General features: G+C 34.5%; 1 protein-coding gene across 1 annotated transcript; it reads right to left on the bottom strand.

The window, feature by feature from the left end:
* Positions 1-692: 692 nt before the first annotated feature.
* LOC127158075 (broad substrate specificity ATP-binding cassette transporter ABCG2-like) lies at positions 693-17,554 on the bottom strand. Its single transcript, XM_051101217.1, is given in 15 exon segments — positions 693-1,293; positions 2,816-2,889; positions 4,712-4,801; positions 6,337-6,491; positions 6,577-6,701; positions 7,456-7,545; positions 7,979-8,061; positions 8,834-8,965; positions 8,967-9,085; positions 11,563-11,664; positions 11,751-11,902; positions 14,408-14,565; positions 14,770-14,922; positions 15,382-15,496; positions 17,455-17,554. Coding segments are annotated over 15 exon segments (1,752 nt in total). The 5' UTR covers positions 17,508-17,554; the 3' UTR covers positions 693-1,142.
* Between the last annotated feature and the right edge of the window lie 291 nt (positions 17,555-17,845).

The raw sequence follows: 17,845 nt of genomic DNA, 5'->3' as shown, positions 1-17,845 counted from the left end.
AGTACGTTTCTAACATGATTAGCAAGTTATTAGCATGGATCTAGCATGATTCTAACGTGATTAGCATGTTATTAGCATGCTATTTGCATGTTGTTAGCATGCTATTAGCATGTTGTTATCATGATTAGCATGTTGTTATCATGATTAGCATGATACTAGCATGATTCTAACGCGATTAGCATGTTATTAGCATGTTGTTAGCATGTTGTTATCATGATTAGCATATTACTAGCATGATTGAATGTAATGGATTTGGAGTCAGTAATGGATTACAATTTGTAGTAATCTGCCCAGCTCTGGATACTGGAACATACTCAAAATAGGTGCTAATTTGAACATGTGTGTTTTCACAACATATAACTTACACTTTTTGTTGGAATTGTGATTTTGCAAATTCCATGCTGTTAGAAAGTCATGGCCTGTAAAGAAATAAAAAATAAAAATAACTAAAATTATCAACAGATACTGAAACATTCAAAACAGATGCTCATTTGATTTATAATTCATACATTTTCATAACTTACCTCTTTAATCTTCTAAATTATGTACAGGTCCGTCTTTTTATTTTTAGTTTTTGGTATGGGCACATAAGCTTAGGGACATTAAAAAAAAGCACATTTTTTTTTTTTTTATATTTGCACCCACCTCTCCTCAGCAAATGGTAAAAAACAAACAAACAAACAAACTGAATTTGCTTCAAATGACATTGGCACAAATATTTAGAGCATTTGTTTTTATTAAATGCTGCTGTCCTAAAAAATTACAAAAGTATTTTATATTAACAAAATATATGAATGAAACTTACAAAAAAGCATGTACAGCAAACAAACCTAACTAAAAGGTGTCAAACTGGAGTAACGCCATAGTGCCATATTTATTTACTGTACTGTTACTGAAAAATCCGTAGTGACGAAAACGAAACATTTTAAACATCATTAAAACATTATTCTTGATACAAATCTTTGGTGTGAAATGTTGAGAACGATAAACCTGAGCAGAATCAATACTGTACGGGTTGATGTGTTGATTGTCCTTACAAATGATGATTGTTTGAGTGGGAAACCGTGTGTAATATCGGTAGGATTTGTTGGATGTCATCAGCAGACAGTAGGGAGTGTGTGACGAAGACCACGAGCTTGTGTTTAGGTGAATTTCCTGATGAAGCGCAGCTTGAGGTAAGCGATGATGAGGAAGATGAGGGTCATGATTCCCAGAGCCAAATGATTCTGCCACAAACCCCAGGTTGAGTGATCAATGCCCTGATTGCTCAGATATTCCTCCCCTGTCGAACAGCTGCAATGAGAAATGATGAAAACAAATTTGTATATATATTTCTGTTTACGTTGAGGGGAGCTTTAAAGGTTTCTACGTGTTTTTGCAACGTTGAGTAATGTATCACAGTCTCACCAATCCTACAATAAACAAAGAGTAAACAGAGTGTAAATAAGAGACTGACTGTGCAGTGTAGAGAGTTTCACTCATTATAATGAAACTTTGAGAGGTCGCAATGAACTAAGATGAGCGACAGCTTTTAATGTTTTTAATGGAGTTTGTAAATGAGATAATGAGATTTAATACAACAGTTAATATTAAGTGACTTATATTGTCTGACTATAACACTTTTGCCTGATTTTGCTCTATTTTGTCATCAAAAATAATTTTAAACAAGTCACAACTGAGCCGCTGCGCATCTCCATTCAAACACAACAGTGTTTCATTTATGAATGAACGTGCCTTTTTAAACAAATCTAGTGAGTCAATGATTCAATTATCCCATTCATAAAGAGTCACTTGCTATATTTCTGAATGAATCAGCCGTTCAAATGAATCAAATGAATGAATGATTCAGTAATTAAATCAGTGACTTGCTGCCACCTACTGGAAGACTCGGAGATGAACAAATCAATTCTTTTTCCTGCTCACACTGCATTGGTTAAGATTATGGGGCTGTCACGTGATGAACAAACGACCCGAATAAGATAAGAGGTGAGGTGAGTTAATCATAGACTAAAGACCCAGGTAAACAATGAATGAATCTTTTCTGTTTCTTATAGCATTATAGTTTTGTCTTGTTTGTTTTGTGATCAACGTTTGTGTAAGCAGTAGATGTGTTAGGGAAGTAACATGTAACATTTTAATTATATTTTGCTAAAATGAACGAAAAGATTTGTTCATTTTGCTGAATAAGACTCGAAGGTCCAAGTCGGTAAAATGATCCGAACTTCCCATCACTACTACGAATCACGTCTAAGTTCATTGTCTGTGTACTGAGTATGGCGAAACTCTCCTTATTTTCTCCTACAACTTCAGAATCGTCCAACATCGTTGTACCTTTTTGTTTGTAAACAACGTTTAACTTACTTGCACTTTCTTAGTCTTTGCACGTTCGCTTTGTAAACACTGGGTCTGTAGTTCTGTCTACGTTCCGCATGAATCTTTCAATGTGATTCAATAATACGTAGCGTCGTGGACATGCATCCCAGAGCCTGTGCTACACAAGCTTTTTCGCTTAAAAAGTATACACATTTTTATTTTCCGAAATAAAAATGACCGATCGTTTTGCTAGATAAGACCCTTCTTCCTCGGCTGGGATCATTTAGAGCCCTTTGAAGCTGCATTATATGGAGCATTATATGAAGTCCATTATATGGAGAAAAATCCTGAAATGTTTTCCTCAAAAACCATAATTTCTTTATGACTGAAGACAGAAAGACATGAACATCTTGGAGGACAAGGGGGTGAGTACATTATTTGTGAATTGCTGTTCTGGAAGTGCACTTCTCCTTTAAGTAGTCTAACGCAGTTTCATACTCACACATCATTAAAAGTGCCACTTATGTTCTTCTTGTCACAGAAATTCAGGCTGGTGAACTCATTGATTTGCAAAGCCTGAAAAAACATTCATCATTATCATCCACAAATAAACATTTCTGTTCTGTATTTAATAACACAGACAGCACATTTAATTTCAAGCATCAATGTTATTATAAATATATATATATTTATATACACACTTCTGCTGCTCAAATGTTTGGGACCAGTAAGACTTCTAATGTTTTTAAAGAAGTCTCTTATGCTCATCAAGGCATAAAAAAATACATAAATACATAAAAAACAGTAATATTGCAAAATGTTATTACAACATAAAATAATGTTTTTATTTTAATATAGTTTTAAATATGTTTTATCCCTCTGATGCAAAGCTGAATTTTCATTAGCTGAGACTAAGACTCCAGTCTTAAGTATCACATGACCCTTTAGTAATAATTTTAATATGTTTATTTATTATCAGTGTTGAAAACAGTTGTGATACTGTGATCATTTTTTTCAGAATTCTTTGATCAATTAAAGGTTGTAAAAGAACAGCACTTATTTAATATAGAAAGGTTTTCTAACAATATACACTACTGTTCAAAAGTTTGGGGTCAGTACATTTTTATTCTTTCTTTTTTTGAAAGATATTAATACTTTTATTCACAAAGATTGTGTTAAAATAATAAAAAGTGATAGCATAGATTTACATTGCTAGAAAAAGTTTATATTTTGAATAAATGCTGCACTTTTCAACTCGCTATTCATCAAAGAATCCTGAAAAAAAGAATCACAGGTTCCAAAAAAATATTTGTCAGCACAACTGTTTCCAACATTGATCATTCTAATAATAAATCCGCATATTAGAATGATTTCTGAAGGATCATGTAGCACTGAAGACTGGAGTAACAGCCGATGAAAATTCAGCTTTGCATCACAGGAATAAATTATATTTTAAAGTATATTAAAGTAAAAAAACATTAATTTATATTGTAATAACAGTTTGCAATATTACTGTTTTTTTCTGTATTTTCCATCAAATAAATGCAGCCTTTCAGATCATTAATTATATATATATATATATATATATATATATATATATATATATATACACATACACACACTACCGTTCAAAAGTTTGGGGTCAGTACATTTTTATTGTTTCTTTTTTTTTTTTTTTTAAGAAATTAATACTTTTATTTACCAAGGATGTATTAAGTTAATAATTAAAAGTTTATTAAAAGTTAATAATAAATAATTTACATTGTTATAAAATATTTATATTTTGAATAAACACTGTACTTTTTAAACTTGTTATTCATGAAAGAATCCTAAAAAAAAAAAAAAAAAAAAAAAAAAAAAAAAATCACAGGTTCCAAAAAATATTTGGCAGCACAACTGTTGATATTATCCAACACTGATCATTCTAATAATAAATCCGCATATTAGAATGATTTCTGAAGGATCATGTGACACTTAAGACTGGAGTAACAGCTGATAAAAATTCAGCTTTTCATCACAGGAATAAATTCTATTTTAAAGTATGTTAAAATAAAAAACATTATTTTATATTGTAAAAACATTTTGCAATATTACTGTTTTTTTCTATATTTTTAATCAAATAAATGCAGCCTTGATGAGCATAAGAGACCTCTTTAAAGACTATTACAAGTCTTACTGACCCCAAACTTTTGAACAGTAGTGTGTGTATATATATATATATATATATATATATATACACGTACATACACACACACACACACACACACACACACATACATATATACATACATACATACATACATATATATATATATACATCTATATATATATATATATATATAATATAGTTCATTTGAAAGAGATGCTTATGCTATAGCATTAAAACATTCAGACTCACAGTGAGACCATAACGAGGAATACTGAAATACTTCAACCAGTTCAACCAGTCAGCGACACTGGGGAGATTCACCAGCAGCCCTGAGAAGATCTGAACACATGCACACACACCAATAAATATTACACTAAACATAAGACAGCAATGTTTTTATGTCACAATGCCATGCATTTTATAAACTAGATCAGCTCAAACATCGAATCAGACACAACTACATAATAGCAACTTTACATACATTTATATACAAGTACACATATTCAGAATTCATATTCAGGAGAAGCCATATGATTTAATGGTTTATCACTTTTTGACCAAAAGGTGGCGCTGTTGTCAAATTGTATATATACAATCGTAAACATTTGAAATGGATCAAAAAAGTTAATCCAAGTTGTCCTAAGACAAGAACGGGTATTGTTTTAGTTTCAGGACAACTTTTGATCCACTACAATGTTTACTAGTGTATATAGAGTATGTAATTCTTTATATATAGATTTATATAAACGTTTTATTATTTACATTTAACAGATGCTTTTATTCAAAGCGACTTACAAATGAGGACAAAGCAGTCAAACTCAACAAAAGAGCAATAATATGCAAGTGCCTATGATGAGTCTCTTATTATATAATAACAAAAAACAAAAACAGACAGAATAGAAAAAGAATAGAGCAACTTGGTGTTTTTGTTTTAAGAAAAAAAGTAGTTAGTAAATGAATAAAGTGAAAGATGTGTTTTTAGCTGAATGTGTTTTTTTTATTATATAAACTATATATTATAAATTATATAGTTTTTATAAATTATATATTATAATATTCTGTATTTTTATAAATTATATATATAATTTTATGTTATTTACATATATTTTTAATATTATGTTTTAAATAAATTATATACTTTATTTATATTAATAATTCTAATTATTATTCACTATTACTTTTTTTTACTGATCTATTTTTTTTAGTATTATTTTCTTGTTTTAACAATTACATCTAATTTGAAATTAACTCCCTAATATCCTTTAAAATGTCCAGTTCCTTCACCCTTCTGTTTTCAGTTTATTTTACTCTTTATTCTACATTAGTCTGGTGAGGGACAGATTAAACCTAAATAATAAATAATTAAATAATTACAGTATTTGCCTCATGTGGTATATATTGCTTTATATGTTTAAATGTACACTGTCCCTCAAAAGTTTGGGATCAGTAAGACATGTAATGTTTTTTAAAGAAGTCTCTTATGCTCATCAAGGCTGCATTTATTTGTTCAAAAATACAGAAAAAAACAGTAATTTTGCAAAATGTTATTACAATATAAAATAATGGTTTTTATTTTAATATTAGAATGAATAATATTAGAATTTGATTTCTGAAGGATCATGTAACACTTAAGATTGGAGTAACAGCTGATGAAAATTCAGCTTTGCATCACAGGAATAAATTATATTTTAAAGTATATTAAAATAAAAACCATTAATTTATATTGTAATAACATTTTACAATTTTACTGTTTTTTTCTGCATTTTTGATCAAATAAATGCAGCCTTGATGAGCATAAGAGATTTCTTTAAAAAACATTACAAGCCTTACTGATCCCAAACTTTGAGCTGCAGTGCATGTGTGTGTTCATTTACCATCATAAAGACAAAGCTGATGGTCATGAAGATGTTTGCGATGGCCACCACTGTCTGATCAGCAGAGATGGCCAGAGTCATGGACGTGGCCGTGTACGACACCAGAATGATGGAGAACAGGAAGATGAAGAACGCCGCAGGCGTCGCCTTCAGTCCTGCATGAGAAATGCAAACAACATCACATCACAAGTTTCATACTAGATGAACATGAATGACAAGATGATGAGACGTGTGACTAACCAATCATCCAGTACGCCACGCAGCTGAAGATGATGGCCGGGATAGTGCGTAGAGTCAGGATGTCAGACAGGATCTTGGACAGGAAGTACACCGACACTCTGTAATAGCCACTGATGTACTCGTGCCTGAGGACACGCCCACCACAAAATCAAATAATCAATCAAATATTTATATTACAGTCACCACGGTAACTGAAAAAAAAAAAAAAAAAAAAAAAAAAAAAAACATCAGCGGCCAAATTCACCAAACATTCTTTAGAATTCAACTTTATTTTCTTCTCATTCTCTTACTCTACAAAAAAATATTTTGTATTACCCCAAAAATTTGCTTACATATATTATTCTATTTTGACTGTGATATGATAAACATTTATTCTTATGAATAATAACCCACGTAATTTCAATAAAAGTTATCTTCTTAATTATTTTATTTTTTGTTTTATATTTTTATATATTTTTATATATTTTTATTCTTATATGTATTTTAACTGTAAATAATTACAAATAAACACTTAAATATCCTATAATATAATACAACTTTCATACTAATACAAATACGCATTAATCTACAAGAGTTCATGAAAATCTAACAAGTTATTAAATCATTAACTTAACTGAAAATGATTTAAAATAAAACATTTATCAAAAGATAAAAAATATTTTATTTGTTTACGTGCATGTCTTGTGATCATTAACCAGAGTAGTTATATTTCAATAAAGCCACTGAAAAATCCTGTTACTTAAAATAAAATCACATCAGTCATGAAGCAGATATGCAAGAATCATTATTGCAACCAGACAGCATGAAAATCATTTAGTATTTTTTTAAAAAGGAAGAACCCGCTCTCAAATGCCAACTCTGGGGTGTGTGTTTACTTACACAAACAGTTTCCTCTCTGTGATGAAGAGTTCAGCTGAGGAAACAGCGCTGAAGCACTGATTAGTGGTGATGAAGAAGAGCGCGCCCATCCTGAAACACACACACACATACACTGTTGTTAGTGGACAGCCAATGCAGGGCTCCAGACTAATATTTAAGAGAAGATACAGTATAGTACAACATTGTCACATTTGCACATTTTGAATACTGAATCCAGGGTTGCCAGGTTCTCATATCAAAACCTCCCCAACTGCTATTCAAAACTAGCCCAAAAGTAGTCAAATCTTGTTTTAAGGGTGTAAAATACACGTCCCCTGGTAAAATTAGCATCCAAGGGGCTAAATATTACGTTATATTGGGGTCGCTTCAACCCGCAGACATGAAAAACAACCCCCCGGCAACAGTATGAAAGTAGCCCAGTTAACCGCGGACTTGGAAACACTGACTGAATCACTTCTGATTCAAGCAGAAATGATTCATCACACAGTAATACTGGCTCAGCTGGATGAAAGTGTTTTCAAACCTGTTCTGAATGCCGCTTGAATTCTCCTTTACTCCAAAAAATATGGCTCCAACAACCAAAGCCAGGAAAATCATCACCCCGATCTGAAGAAACAAGACTTTAATTAATATTGAAATATTAACTTTAACCTAAGTCCTAAATCAAAACTGCATCTCTCTCTCTCTCTCGCTCTCTCTCTCTCTCTCTCTCTCTCTCTATATATATATATAAATAATATTTTCTTTTTATATACAGCATTTTAATAACAAAAAATAAAAGTGCATTAAATCATTGCAATATTAAAGTTTTGCTTAAGTTTATACCACCAGCTAAATTACTTAAAGCATATTGTGAATATTTCGTTAATCAAAGAGAATTCATATTACTGTGACCAAAGATGACGAAAATCTAATAATTCACAAAATGATCATGTAAAATTCACATAAATCATTCTGAAATGAAAATCAAAATATATAATATATTTTGTTGACATGCATGACCTATATTTCACTAAAACTAAAAGAATAAAAAATTGTTACTTAAAGGAAAATATATAATAAAAATGATTTTAGTTTAAATAACACATTTTAACACCATAAAAACTGATCTTATTATTTCAGCAAGTTGCCAAGAAAACATCTCATGTTTATTTAGTTAACTTGCTGTAAAAAATAAACTAAAATGTAATTAAAAATTATATAGACATAATATAGAAAAATTATAAAAATGACATTACTTAAACTCGAACTGAAATGATACTAAGGTAACATTGTATTGTTAAATTATTTAAATATTGTCTTCAGTTTAATATTCAGTTAAATATTTCAGATCAAAGGCTGATAGAAGCAACTGTGAATGCCTGATGTAGACACTGACCTGAGCGACTGAGGTTTGTGGGTTCAGCATGAGGTTCTTGAAGGTTCTCTTGAGGACCCATTTGAACTGGTGAAAGAAGGACGTGCTGTAGGTGATGGTTCTGGATTTGGGTCGTGTGCTGTAGTCCTTGTCCCTGAACGATTCGCTCCAACTCGCTTTTTGTCTCTTTGTAGCTGGCGCTGTTCTTGTATTCCTCCACCAAACGATCCTCGATGCCCTTTAGTGACGAACTCAGCTGGTCCTGGTCTAGTTCTGACAACAAAAATACATGTGAGATCAATCACACATTCTCGGGTTACATGCACAACCCATGACAGACACTGCATAACGATGACTCAATAGGAACGCCCCTTCTGAAACCTGCATTAAATCACACCAATTTTTTGCCCGATAGTGCGAGTGTCTCCTCAGCGGTGCTATGTCACCTAATAATAGTGCACTACTCAGATTCATTACTGAGGAAGACTTTTCAGCAGTGCAAGGAGCTTGGCAGGAAACATCTCGTTCCCTATGCAGGAAACATGGGTTATGCATGTAACCCAAGACATTCGCATTCATAGGTTCATAGCTGGCATCTAAATCTAGGTTTGCGGGGAGGACCCTGCCGCAACACATATATCCTTCAAAAGGACCTCTTTAAAAAGAACCCGGGAAGATGCAACAATCCTAGTAGAGTGCGCTCTAAGGTCTAGACTCTCATAAACTAGAGAGATAAGGTCTCTCACCCAATGAGAAATCCTGTGCATGGCTGGCACCAAAGCACACTAGCAATTGGGACGACTTGCGCCACAGGCCAGAGTGGTCCACATAATCCTATAATTGGCTGTCCACATAAAAGGGCATCAAACATCTCTTTCCCTATTCAGAAAATATTGGTTATGCATGTAACCTGAGACATTCCCTTTCATAGGTTCATAGGCTGCATCCAAATCCAGATTTGTGGGGAGGACCACCCTGCCACAACACAGATATCCTCCAAAGGGACCTTTTTAAAAAGAGCCTGGGAATAAACGAGACTCCTAGTAGAGTAAGCTAAGGTCTAGAGATGAAGGGAGGCTCTGGACCTCATAAACTAGAGAGATAGGGTTTCTCACCCAATGAGAAATCCTGTCTATGGCTGGCACCAAAGCACATGTGCCTATCATGACATGATGGCTGAGCTTGAACCGGGCCAAACACTCAAGAGGCAAGAAACCCAAGCAAGTGCCAAAAGGGTTTGCTTCGTGTGAGTCAAGCTGGACCCCCAAGAAAGTGTTTCTCTGGGAAGGAGTTAAGACGTTCTTCTGAGCGTTCAGCTTGAGGCCAAGAGACAAAGTGGTGGATAAGAATGTCCCTGTGATGACACACCAGCTCCCTTGATTGAGACAAAATGAGCCAATCACCCAGGTAGTTTGCCAAATGAATGCCCTGGTACTTCAGAGGGGTCAGAAACACATCCAGAGTATTGGGGAGAGACGGCCTGAAACGTTTCTGACCATCAACAAAGGAAGTCAATTGAGGAACTAATTCTGTATAGCAGAACCTGCATGCTGGTGAATATAGCAGACTTGAAGTCTTATGGCATTTCATAGGGGGACAGATATGTTAGAATGGTTGGTCCCTCACTCCTGAAACAGAGGATGCTCTTCGTTTCCTGACCCAAAGAATAGGAACGACCCAGTGAAGCTGAAGCAGCAGGTTTGTCCGACTGCTTCACATCAGTACTCTTAACTGGGTGCTGACAAGTCGAAAAGTGAGGACAGGCTCCCCAAACTAGCTAAAGTGGGGTAAGCCCAGGCTTGTCACTCCTCCGAGTGGTCTCGTTCCTAGTGCAGAACTGTTTCTGAGCACAGTGGGAGTGGCAATTTCATGAACTGTTTAAGGGCAGCTGACTCTTAGCTGTGCAGAATGTGTCAACCACTGAACTGCACCCACATCCAATCCCCAAGATGCAGATGAGCTTTGGCAGCCTCCAAAACAGTGCAATGAGGGAAAGCGGAAAAATTATTTTCAAAGCAAGCAAGCCTTCCACTGAGAGTTTTAAGCTTAAAATTCTCAGCAAAAACTTCCAGCTACAAGCGCCCTAACTAGTGAAGTGTGCGTGAGACTCGTCAAGGCATTTAACACATTTATTGTGAGGGTCGTCGCTTACAGTGAAGTAAGAGCATGGTGACTGACAACGACGAGGATCGTTCCACATGATGCAATCTCTGAAGCACAAAAACAGGTATTCCAAGAAATACCTGTATTATCTTGCATGGGTCAGATAAACCTCTACTAAAGTAGAGACATCTGAGGAGTTGATAGTACACTCACTATTATTAGGTGAATGACGTAACACCGCTGAGGAGCCAATAAATTGGTGTGATTTCAGTTTCAGACAATCTGCATCTTTTAACTTTTAAATCTGTTTCAAGTGTTTGTGTAGATGTATATAATTGTTTATGTTGTATTTATCATCCTAAAAAGCATTTTGGTCAATGCCAGCTGTTATAAATAACAGCTATATAAATAAATTTGTATTGCATTGTTTTGTATTTGTCTTACAGTAAAATACAATTATAATAAAACTAAAATACAACGACAATAATAAATAATAATAAAATGGAATAAAATAATTAAAATAATAAAAAATGAACACCACATGTCATTCAGACAGTCTCTTCCTATCTAAGTGGTGTTTCTTGGCCAAAATAAGCTGCAAAGCAGCCTTTATACTAGCCAATCATACAGAAGGGAAACTGCTGTACCCTCATTTTCGTATGTCTTGTTGAGAGCGACAGCGGTGGAGTCTCCATTGATCACATCCAGGAAGAAATCAGCAGGGTTGTTATGAGGTTCACAGGTGTATCCTGACACACACACACACAGAAGACATCAGTATCAGGATGTAAGGGTCTGTTCACGTATGTGTGTGTGTGTGTGTGTGTTTTCATACCGATCTGACTGAAGTAGTTCAGGGCGTCCTGAGCCGGCCCGTGATACACCATCCTTCCTCCCACCAGCAGCGTGAGGCTGTCAAACAGCCGGTAGATGGAGTAGCGCGGCTGATGGATGGACAGAATGATGGTGCGACCGCTATTCGCCATTCTGAACAAAACACAAGTTAAACACACGGGATGGTTAAAATGATTAAAGCACTGACGACAATGTCAGTGTCATATTTAAATTTTTCAAATGTAATTTAATTTTAACTGCCACCCGTCCCCTCAGTGGGATGCCTATGTTTACTTCATTATATGACAATTAAATCCTAATCTAATCATGACAAATGATATATTGTAGGAAAGGTCTAAGACTCCTAAATAGATATTTTACAACTGCTTTTTGTTACAAATTATGTAGGAACAGTAATAGATTAATTTATGACAAGAGTGCACCTCAAAATTCTGCATCATATCAAGAGTTCTGAGCTTTGTCACCAAAAGTCTTTTTTTGTTGCATGTTTTAGAAATGATCATAAATTATATATTAGTTGAAAATGTATCTTTTGAACACCATTTTAAAATCTGACATTGCATTACCATGGAAATGGTACTTCAAAACCATATTTTGAAAAAGTATTTGTTCATGAATTATAACAATTTAAGTTTGGATAGTGCAATTCACGTCTATGTTCAAACATGGGTGGTGAAAGGTAAACAATTTTAAAATAAAGTTATTCATTTAGAGATCAAAGTAGTTATTATTAAATGTATAAATTAGGGCTGCACAAAACAAATTTCTAATCGTGATTACAATTACAGATGCCACAATTATGTAATCGTTCAAAGGCATGAGTTCTTTATTGAGAACACGCTGCAGTCATCAAAAGTCTAACTAAGGCAATGATACATTGTAGTATTTTATATACATTTAGGGGGCAGTGCTTAGAAATGGAGACAAAGCACCTGGGTGACAACCCCAAACAAAGCATGCAAATGAAGTATTCAGGTATAGCAACCTGCCCCATTTACACCAGTCCTAATCCAATCATCATAACTACTCAAAGACTGGGGCAGAGCCACCAAGAGCCATTACAAACAAAAGGTGAACATCTCAGCAATCTGGCTCATTTGACTTACAATAAGAAAACTGGAACTGGCAGGGACCTCTTGCTACAAACTTTCTTTGAGAGAATTATTTGTCTGATAACATCAGTGTTGGGGGTAACGCATTACAAGTAACGCGAGTTACGTAATATTATTACTTTTTCCAAGTAAGTAGTAAAGTAACGCATTACTTTTTAACTGTCAAGAAAATATCTGAGTTACTTTTTTCAAAAAAGTAATGCCAGTTACTTTTCCACCAATTTATTAATTAAAAGCTCTTTTCTGTCCCCATGTTGAGAGAAATCGGGAGAAAGATGTTAGTTCTATAATAAATGTGAACATGCATTAATTCATCTCACTCACAAAAATGAATAAAAAGTATTCCTTCAAAATGAATAAAAACACTGAAATTCAACTCAGAATATGACGCAATCCAGCAGTAATTAAATATGTTAAATAATACAAATATCCTTTATGCATTAATCCCATTTTATTAACCAATGTCTTTGCTGCTGACCTTCGATAATCCAATTCAACCATACTAATAAGCAAAAATTACTCAATATAATGTAACATTTGTTTTCCCTTTTTTTTTATTGCTGAAGAGTTGACTTTTTTTTCTGCGGTCTACTGTACAGATGTGAATTTACTTTTCTCAAAGCCTGAGGCTTTTGGTGTGAAAAGGCTTTTACATTTGCCAAAAATAGATCTTTTTATATTAAAAACAAACAAGCAAGCCCTGTCCAGATTAAAAAAGTAATGCAAAAGTAAAGTAACGCATTACTTTCCATAAAAAGTAACTAAGCAATGTAATTAGTTACTTTTTTAGGGAGTAACTTAATTTTGTAACGCATTACTTTTAAAAGTAACTTTAAAAAGCATTTCAGGATTTTTCTTCATATAATGGACTTCAATTGTGCCCCGGATTTTGAACTTCCAAAATTTAGTTTAAATGCAGCTTCAAAAGGCTCTAAATGATCCCAGCCGAGGAAGAAGGGTCTTATCTAGTGAAACGATCGGTCGTTGTTTTCATTTGTTTACTTTTTAAACACAATGAAACTCGTTCATTTTGAACAGGTCATCTCAGGGAGTGATTCTTTCAGTCACGCATTGCACAACATCCTATTAGGTTCTGTACTAGAATTAGTTCACCTGTTTGAGTCTTCTGTTTTTCGAGTCGTTCGTTCATCTTATGGGGCTGTCACGTGATGCTGATTTTGCTAAAATTAATGTAATGACTCGAAAAAAGATTCGTTCATTTTGCTGAATAAGACTCAAAGTTCAAACTCGGTAAAATGATCCGAACTTCCTTGAAAATCTCGCTTGACAGGTGCATGAAAAACAGTTTTTACCTGCAGTGTCTCCCGTTAATTAAACAAACGTATATATAAAACGTACAGGATTTGCTACTTTGTCATATCTTCATTATGAATTTGTTTTCTAGTGGAACAGATCAAGCTATTTTAAAACTATTACACACCTTAAGTCAATTCAAATGATTTACATTTACGTTTTAGATGTGGAATATGACCGGTTTCGTGGGACGTCCCGTGTATAAACGCACCTCTTGAGCAGCATGAGGACGGAGTTGGCCGTACTGGCGTCCAGGCCGGTGGTGGGTTCGTCCAGGAAAAGCACCGGCGGATCAATGATCAGCTCCATGCCGATGTTCGTCCTCTTCCTCTCTCCGCCTGAAACGCCACGAATCAGCTGCGTGCCCACCTGTAAAACCAGCCAATCAGAGCAGCCGTGACTGCAAGTCCCGCCCTCTAAACCCAGTAATGATCTAAAATACTGACTTTGTCAAATTCATCATGATTTCCATCATCATGCAGATCAAATTCATTTTATATTCATTAGTCATCATTTTCTGCATATGTGTAAATGCATATGCAGTCAGTGAGATGATCGTGTTTGGTTTGTTACCCGTGAATCGGCCACTTTGCTCAATCCCAGCTCCTGAATGAGTTTCTCAACCTTCTCATCTTTTTCTCTCTGACGGATCGACCTCGGGAGCCGTAACGCTGCTGAGAAACGCAGATTCTCGCGAACCGTCAGCGTCCCCATGACCACGTCATCCTGCAAAAATACCAAGGCTGATTTTCAGCATGATTCATGTGTTTAAACCATGACAGAGCACTTTCTAAACACACACACACGTTTAGTAAACATCCTCTAGGAAAGAAACGTAGCGTCTCATGACACGGCTGTTGTGATTTGAAAACACAATTAGGCGTTTAGTCACGAAGTCTACAGTGAAACTGCATTTGCAGAAGGAAAACAAACTAGACTGCTGAATGGTTTCAGTCCAGCTCTTCTAATTTTAGTCAGCGACCCCACATTTTCCTTAGTCATGATTTCTGTTCTACAGAATAATGAGCTCAGCTTCCTGTTTTAACTGCTGAAGTCAGTTTTTAGAGTTTGTGCTCCAGACGTGAGTAATTCCTCACATTGTGTCATTAAAAAGAATGTGCTCCTACTTTACTAAGTAAACAGAAGAAAGTAAATGTAGTAAATGAGTGTTTGTGTGGTTTATACCTGCACTACATATCCAGACAGACATTTGAAGTTTGGAGGTTGTGGAGCTCCGTCTATAAGAACCTCTCCAGAGAGACCAGCAGGATCCTTACGAGCAGCCAGAACGTCCAGAAACCTACAGTAAAACATCATACACATTAAATGAATAAAATATATTAGTTTTAATGAAGTTGGCTTGAGAAAACTCCAAACTCAGCCCAGATCTTCAGACTGATCTGACCGAGTATACTGTATCTTTTCTAACTGATCGGACTTAGGGTTTTCATAAAATCATGCTAGAATCATGTTAACAAATTGCTAGTAACATGTTAACAACATGCTGGCAACTTGCAATCATGTTAACATCATGCTAGCAATGTGCTAGTAACTTGCAAATCATGCAACATGAAAACATTAACATCTAGTAATGTTAATAACTTGCAAATCATTAACATCACGCTAGCAACACGCTAATCATGATAAAATCATGTTAGCAACATGCTAGTAACAGGTTAATCATGCTAGAAAAATGCTAGCATCTTGCAAATCATGTTACCATCATGATAAAATCATGTAAACAACATGTTAATCATGCTAGAATCATGTTAACATGTTAGAAACATGCTAATCATGCTAGTGACATGCTAACATGCTATTAACATGCAAATCATGCTAGAAACATGCTAACCATGATAAAATCTTGTTACCAACATGCTACTAACACATTAATCATGCTAGAAAAGTGTTAGCAACATGCTAGTAACTTGCAAATCATGTTAACATCACGCTAGCAACATGCTAATGATGATAAAATCATGTTAGCAACATGCTAGTAACAGGTTAATCATGCTAGAAAAATGCTAGCATCTTGCAAAATCATGTTACCATCATGATAAAATCATGTAAACAACATGCTAATCATGCTAGAATCATGTTAACGTGTTAGAAACATGCTAATCATGCTAGCAACATGCTAACAACATTCTATTAACATGCAAATCATGCTAGAAACATGCTAACCATGATAAAATCTTGTTACCAACATGCTACTAACACATTAATCATGCTAGAAAAGTGTTAGCAACATGCTAGTAACTTGCAAATCATGTTAACATCACGCTAGCAACATGCTAATGATGATAAAATCATGTTAGCAACATGCTAGTAACAGGTTAATCATGCTAGAAAAATGCTAGCATCTTGCAAATCATGTTACCATCATGATAAAATCATGTAAACAACATGCTAATCATGCTAGAATCATGTTAACGTGTTAGAAACATGCTAATCATGCTAGCAACATGCTAACAACATTCTATTAACATGCAAATCATGCTAGAAACATGCTAACCATGATAAAATCTTGTTACCAACATGCTAGTAACACGTTAATCATGCTAGAAAAGTGTTAGCAACATGCTAGTAACTTGCAAATCATGTTAACATCATGCTAGCAACATGCTAATCATGATAAAAGCATGTAAGCAACATGCTAGTAACATGCTAATAATGCTAGTAACATGGAAGTAACGTGTTAATAATGCTAGAATCATGCTAGTAACTTGCAAATCATTAACATCATGTTAACAACATGCTAATCATGATAAAATTATTTTAGCAACATGCTAATAACACGTTAATCATGCTAGGAAAATGCTAGCAACATGCTAGTAACTTGCAAATCATGTTAACAGCATGCTAATCATGATAAAACCATGTAAGCAACATGATAATCATGCTAGAATCATGCTAGCAGCTTGCTAATCATGATAAAATCATGCTAATCATGTTATAATCATGCTAGCAATATGGTAGTAACTTGCTAATCATGTTAGCAGCAAGCTAGTAACTTGCTAATCTCCCTAATAACATGCTAATTATGCTAGAAACATGCTAACAACATGCAGTCTGTCTGTCTATCTATATCTATCTAAAACTTAAAAACTTTAAAACTTTCTGTCAGGCTTTCTCAACTTTGTCTTGACAAAATTTGTCATGTAGTTATATTTAATATCTTAAAAACATTATTTTAATGTAATTGAATTGCATTGTGTAAAACGTATAATTTCACACAGACAGACAGACGGCTCTTACGATGATTTCCCGCTCCCGGTGGCTCCTAATATGGCGTTCAGTCCCGGCCTCATGATACCACTAGAGAAAATAACACAATTACTTCAGAATCATCATCACAGCATTTTCTTCATCATCATATAATCACACAAAACAAGATAACAAGCAAACAGTGCAGTTTCTCTTTGGAAGACAATTGTATTAAAAGACTTTTGTTTGCTTGACTACAGTGAATAACAATAACAAATGCCGACCATATTAGGTGCTCACATGCCACAGTTACCTACTAGACTAATGTAAAGGTGGCATAATTCATATCCATGAGCTCAGCTGATTTGTTGGGTGAGGAATTATTGGAGCTTATGTGTCTGATTGACATAGATAAAATCATTTCATGAGTTCAGATGAGGAA

This window comes from Labeo rohita, unplaced genomic scaffold (genome assembly GCF_022985175.1).
Source record: "Labeo rohita strain BAU-BD-2019 unplaced genomic scaffold, IGBB_LRoh.1.0 scaffold_1327, whole genome shotgun sequence".
In the NCBI taxonomy this organism is placed as follows: Eukaryota; Metazoa; Chordata; class Actinopteri; order Cypriniformes; family Cyprinidae; genus Labeo; species Labeo rohita.
Note: the sequence above shows the minus strand (reverse complement) of the source record. Positions and strands in the feature narration are given on the sequence as shown.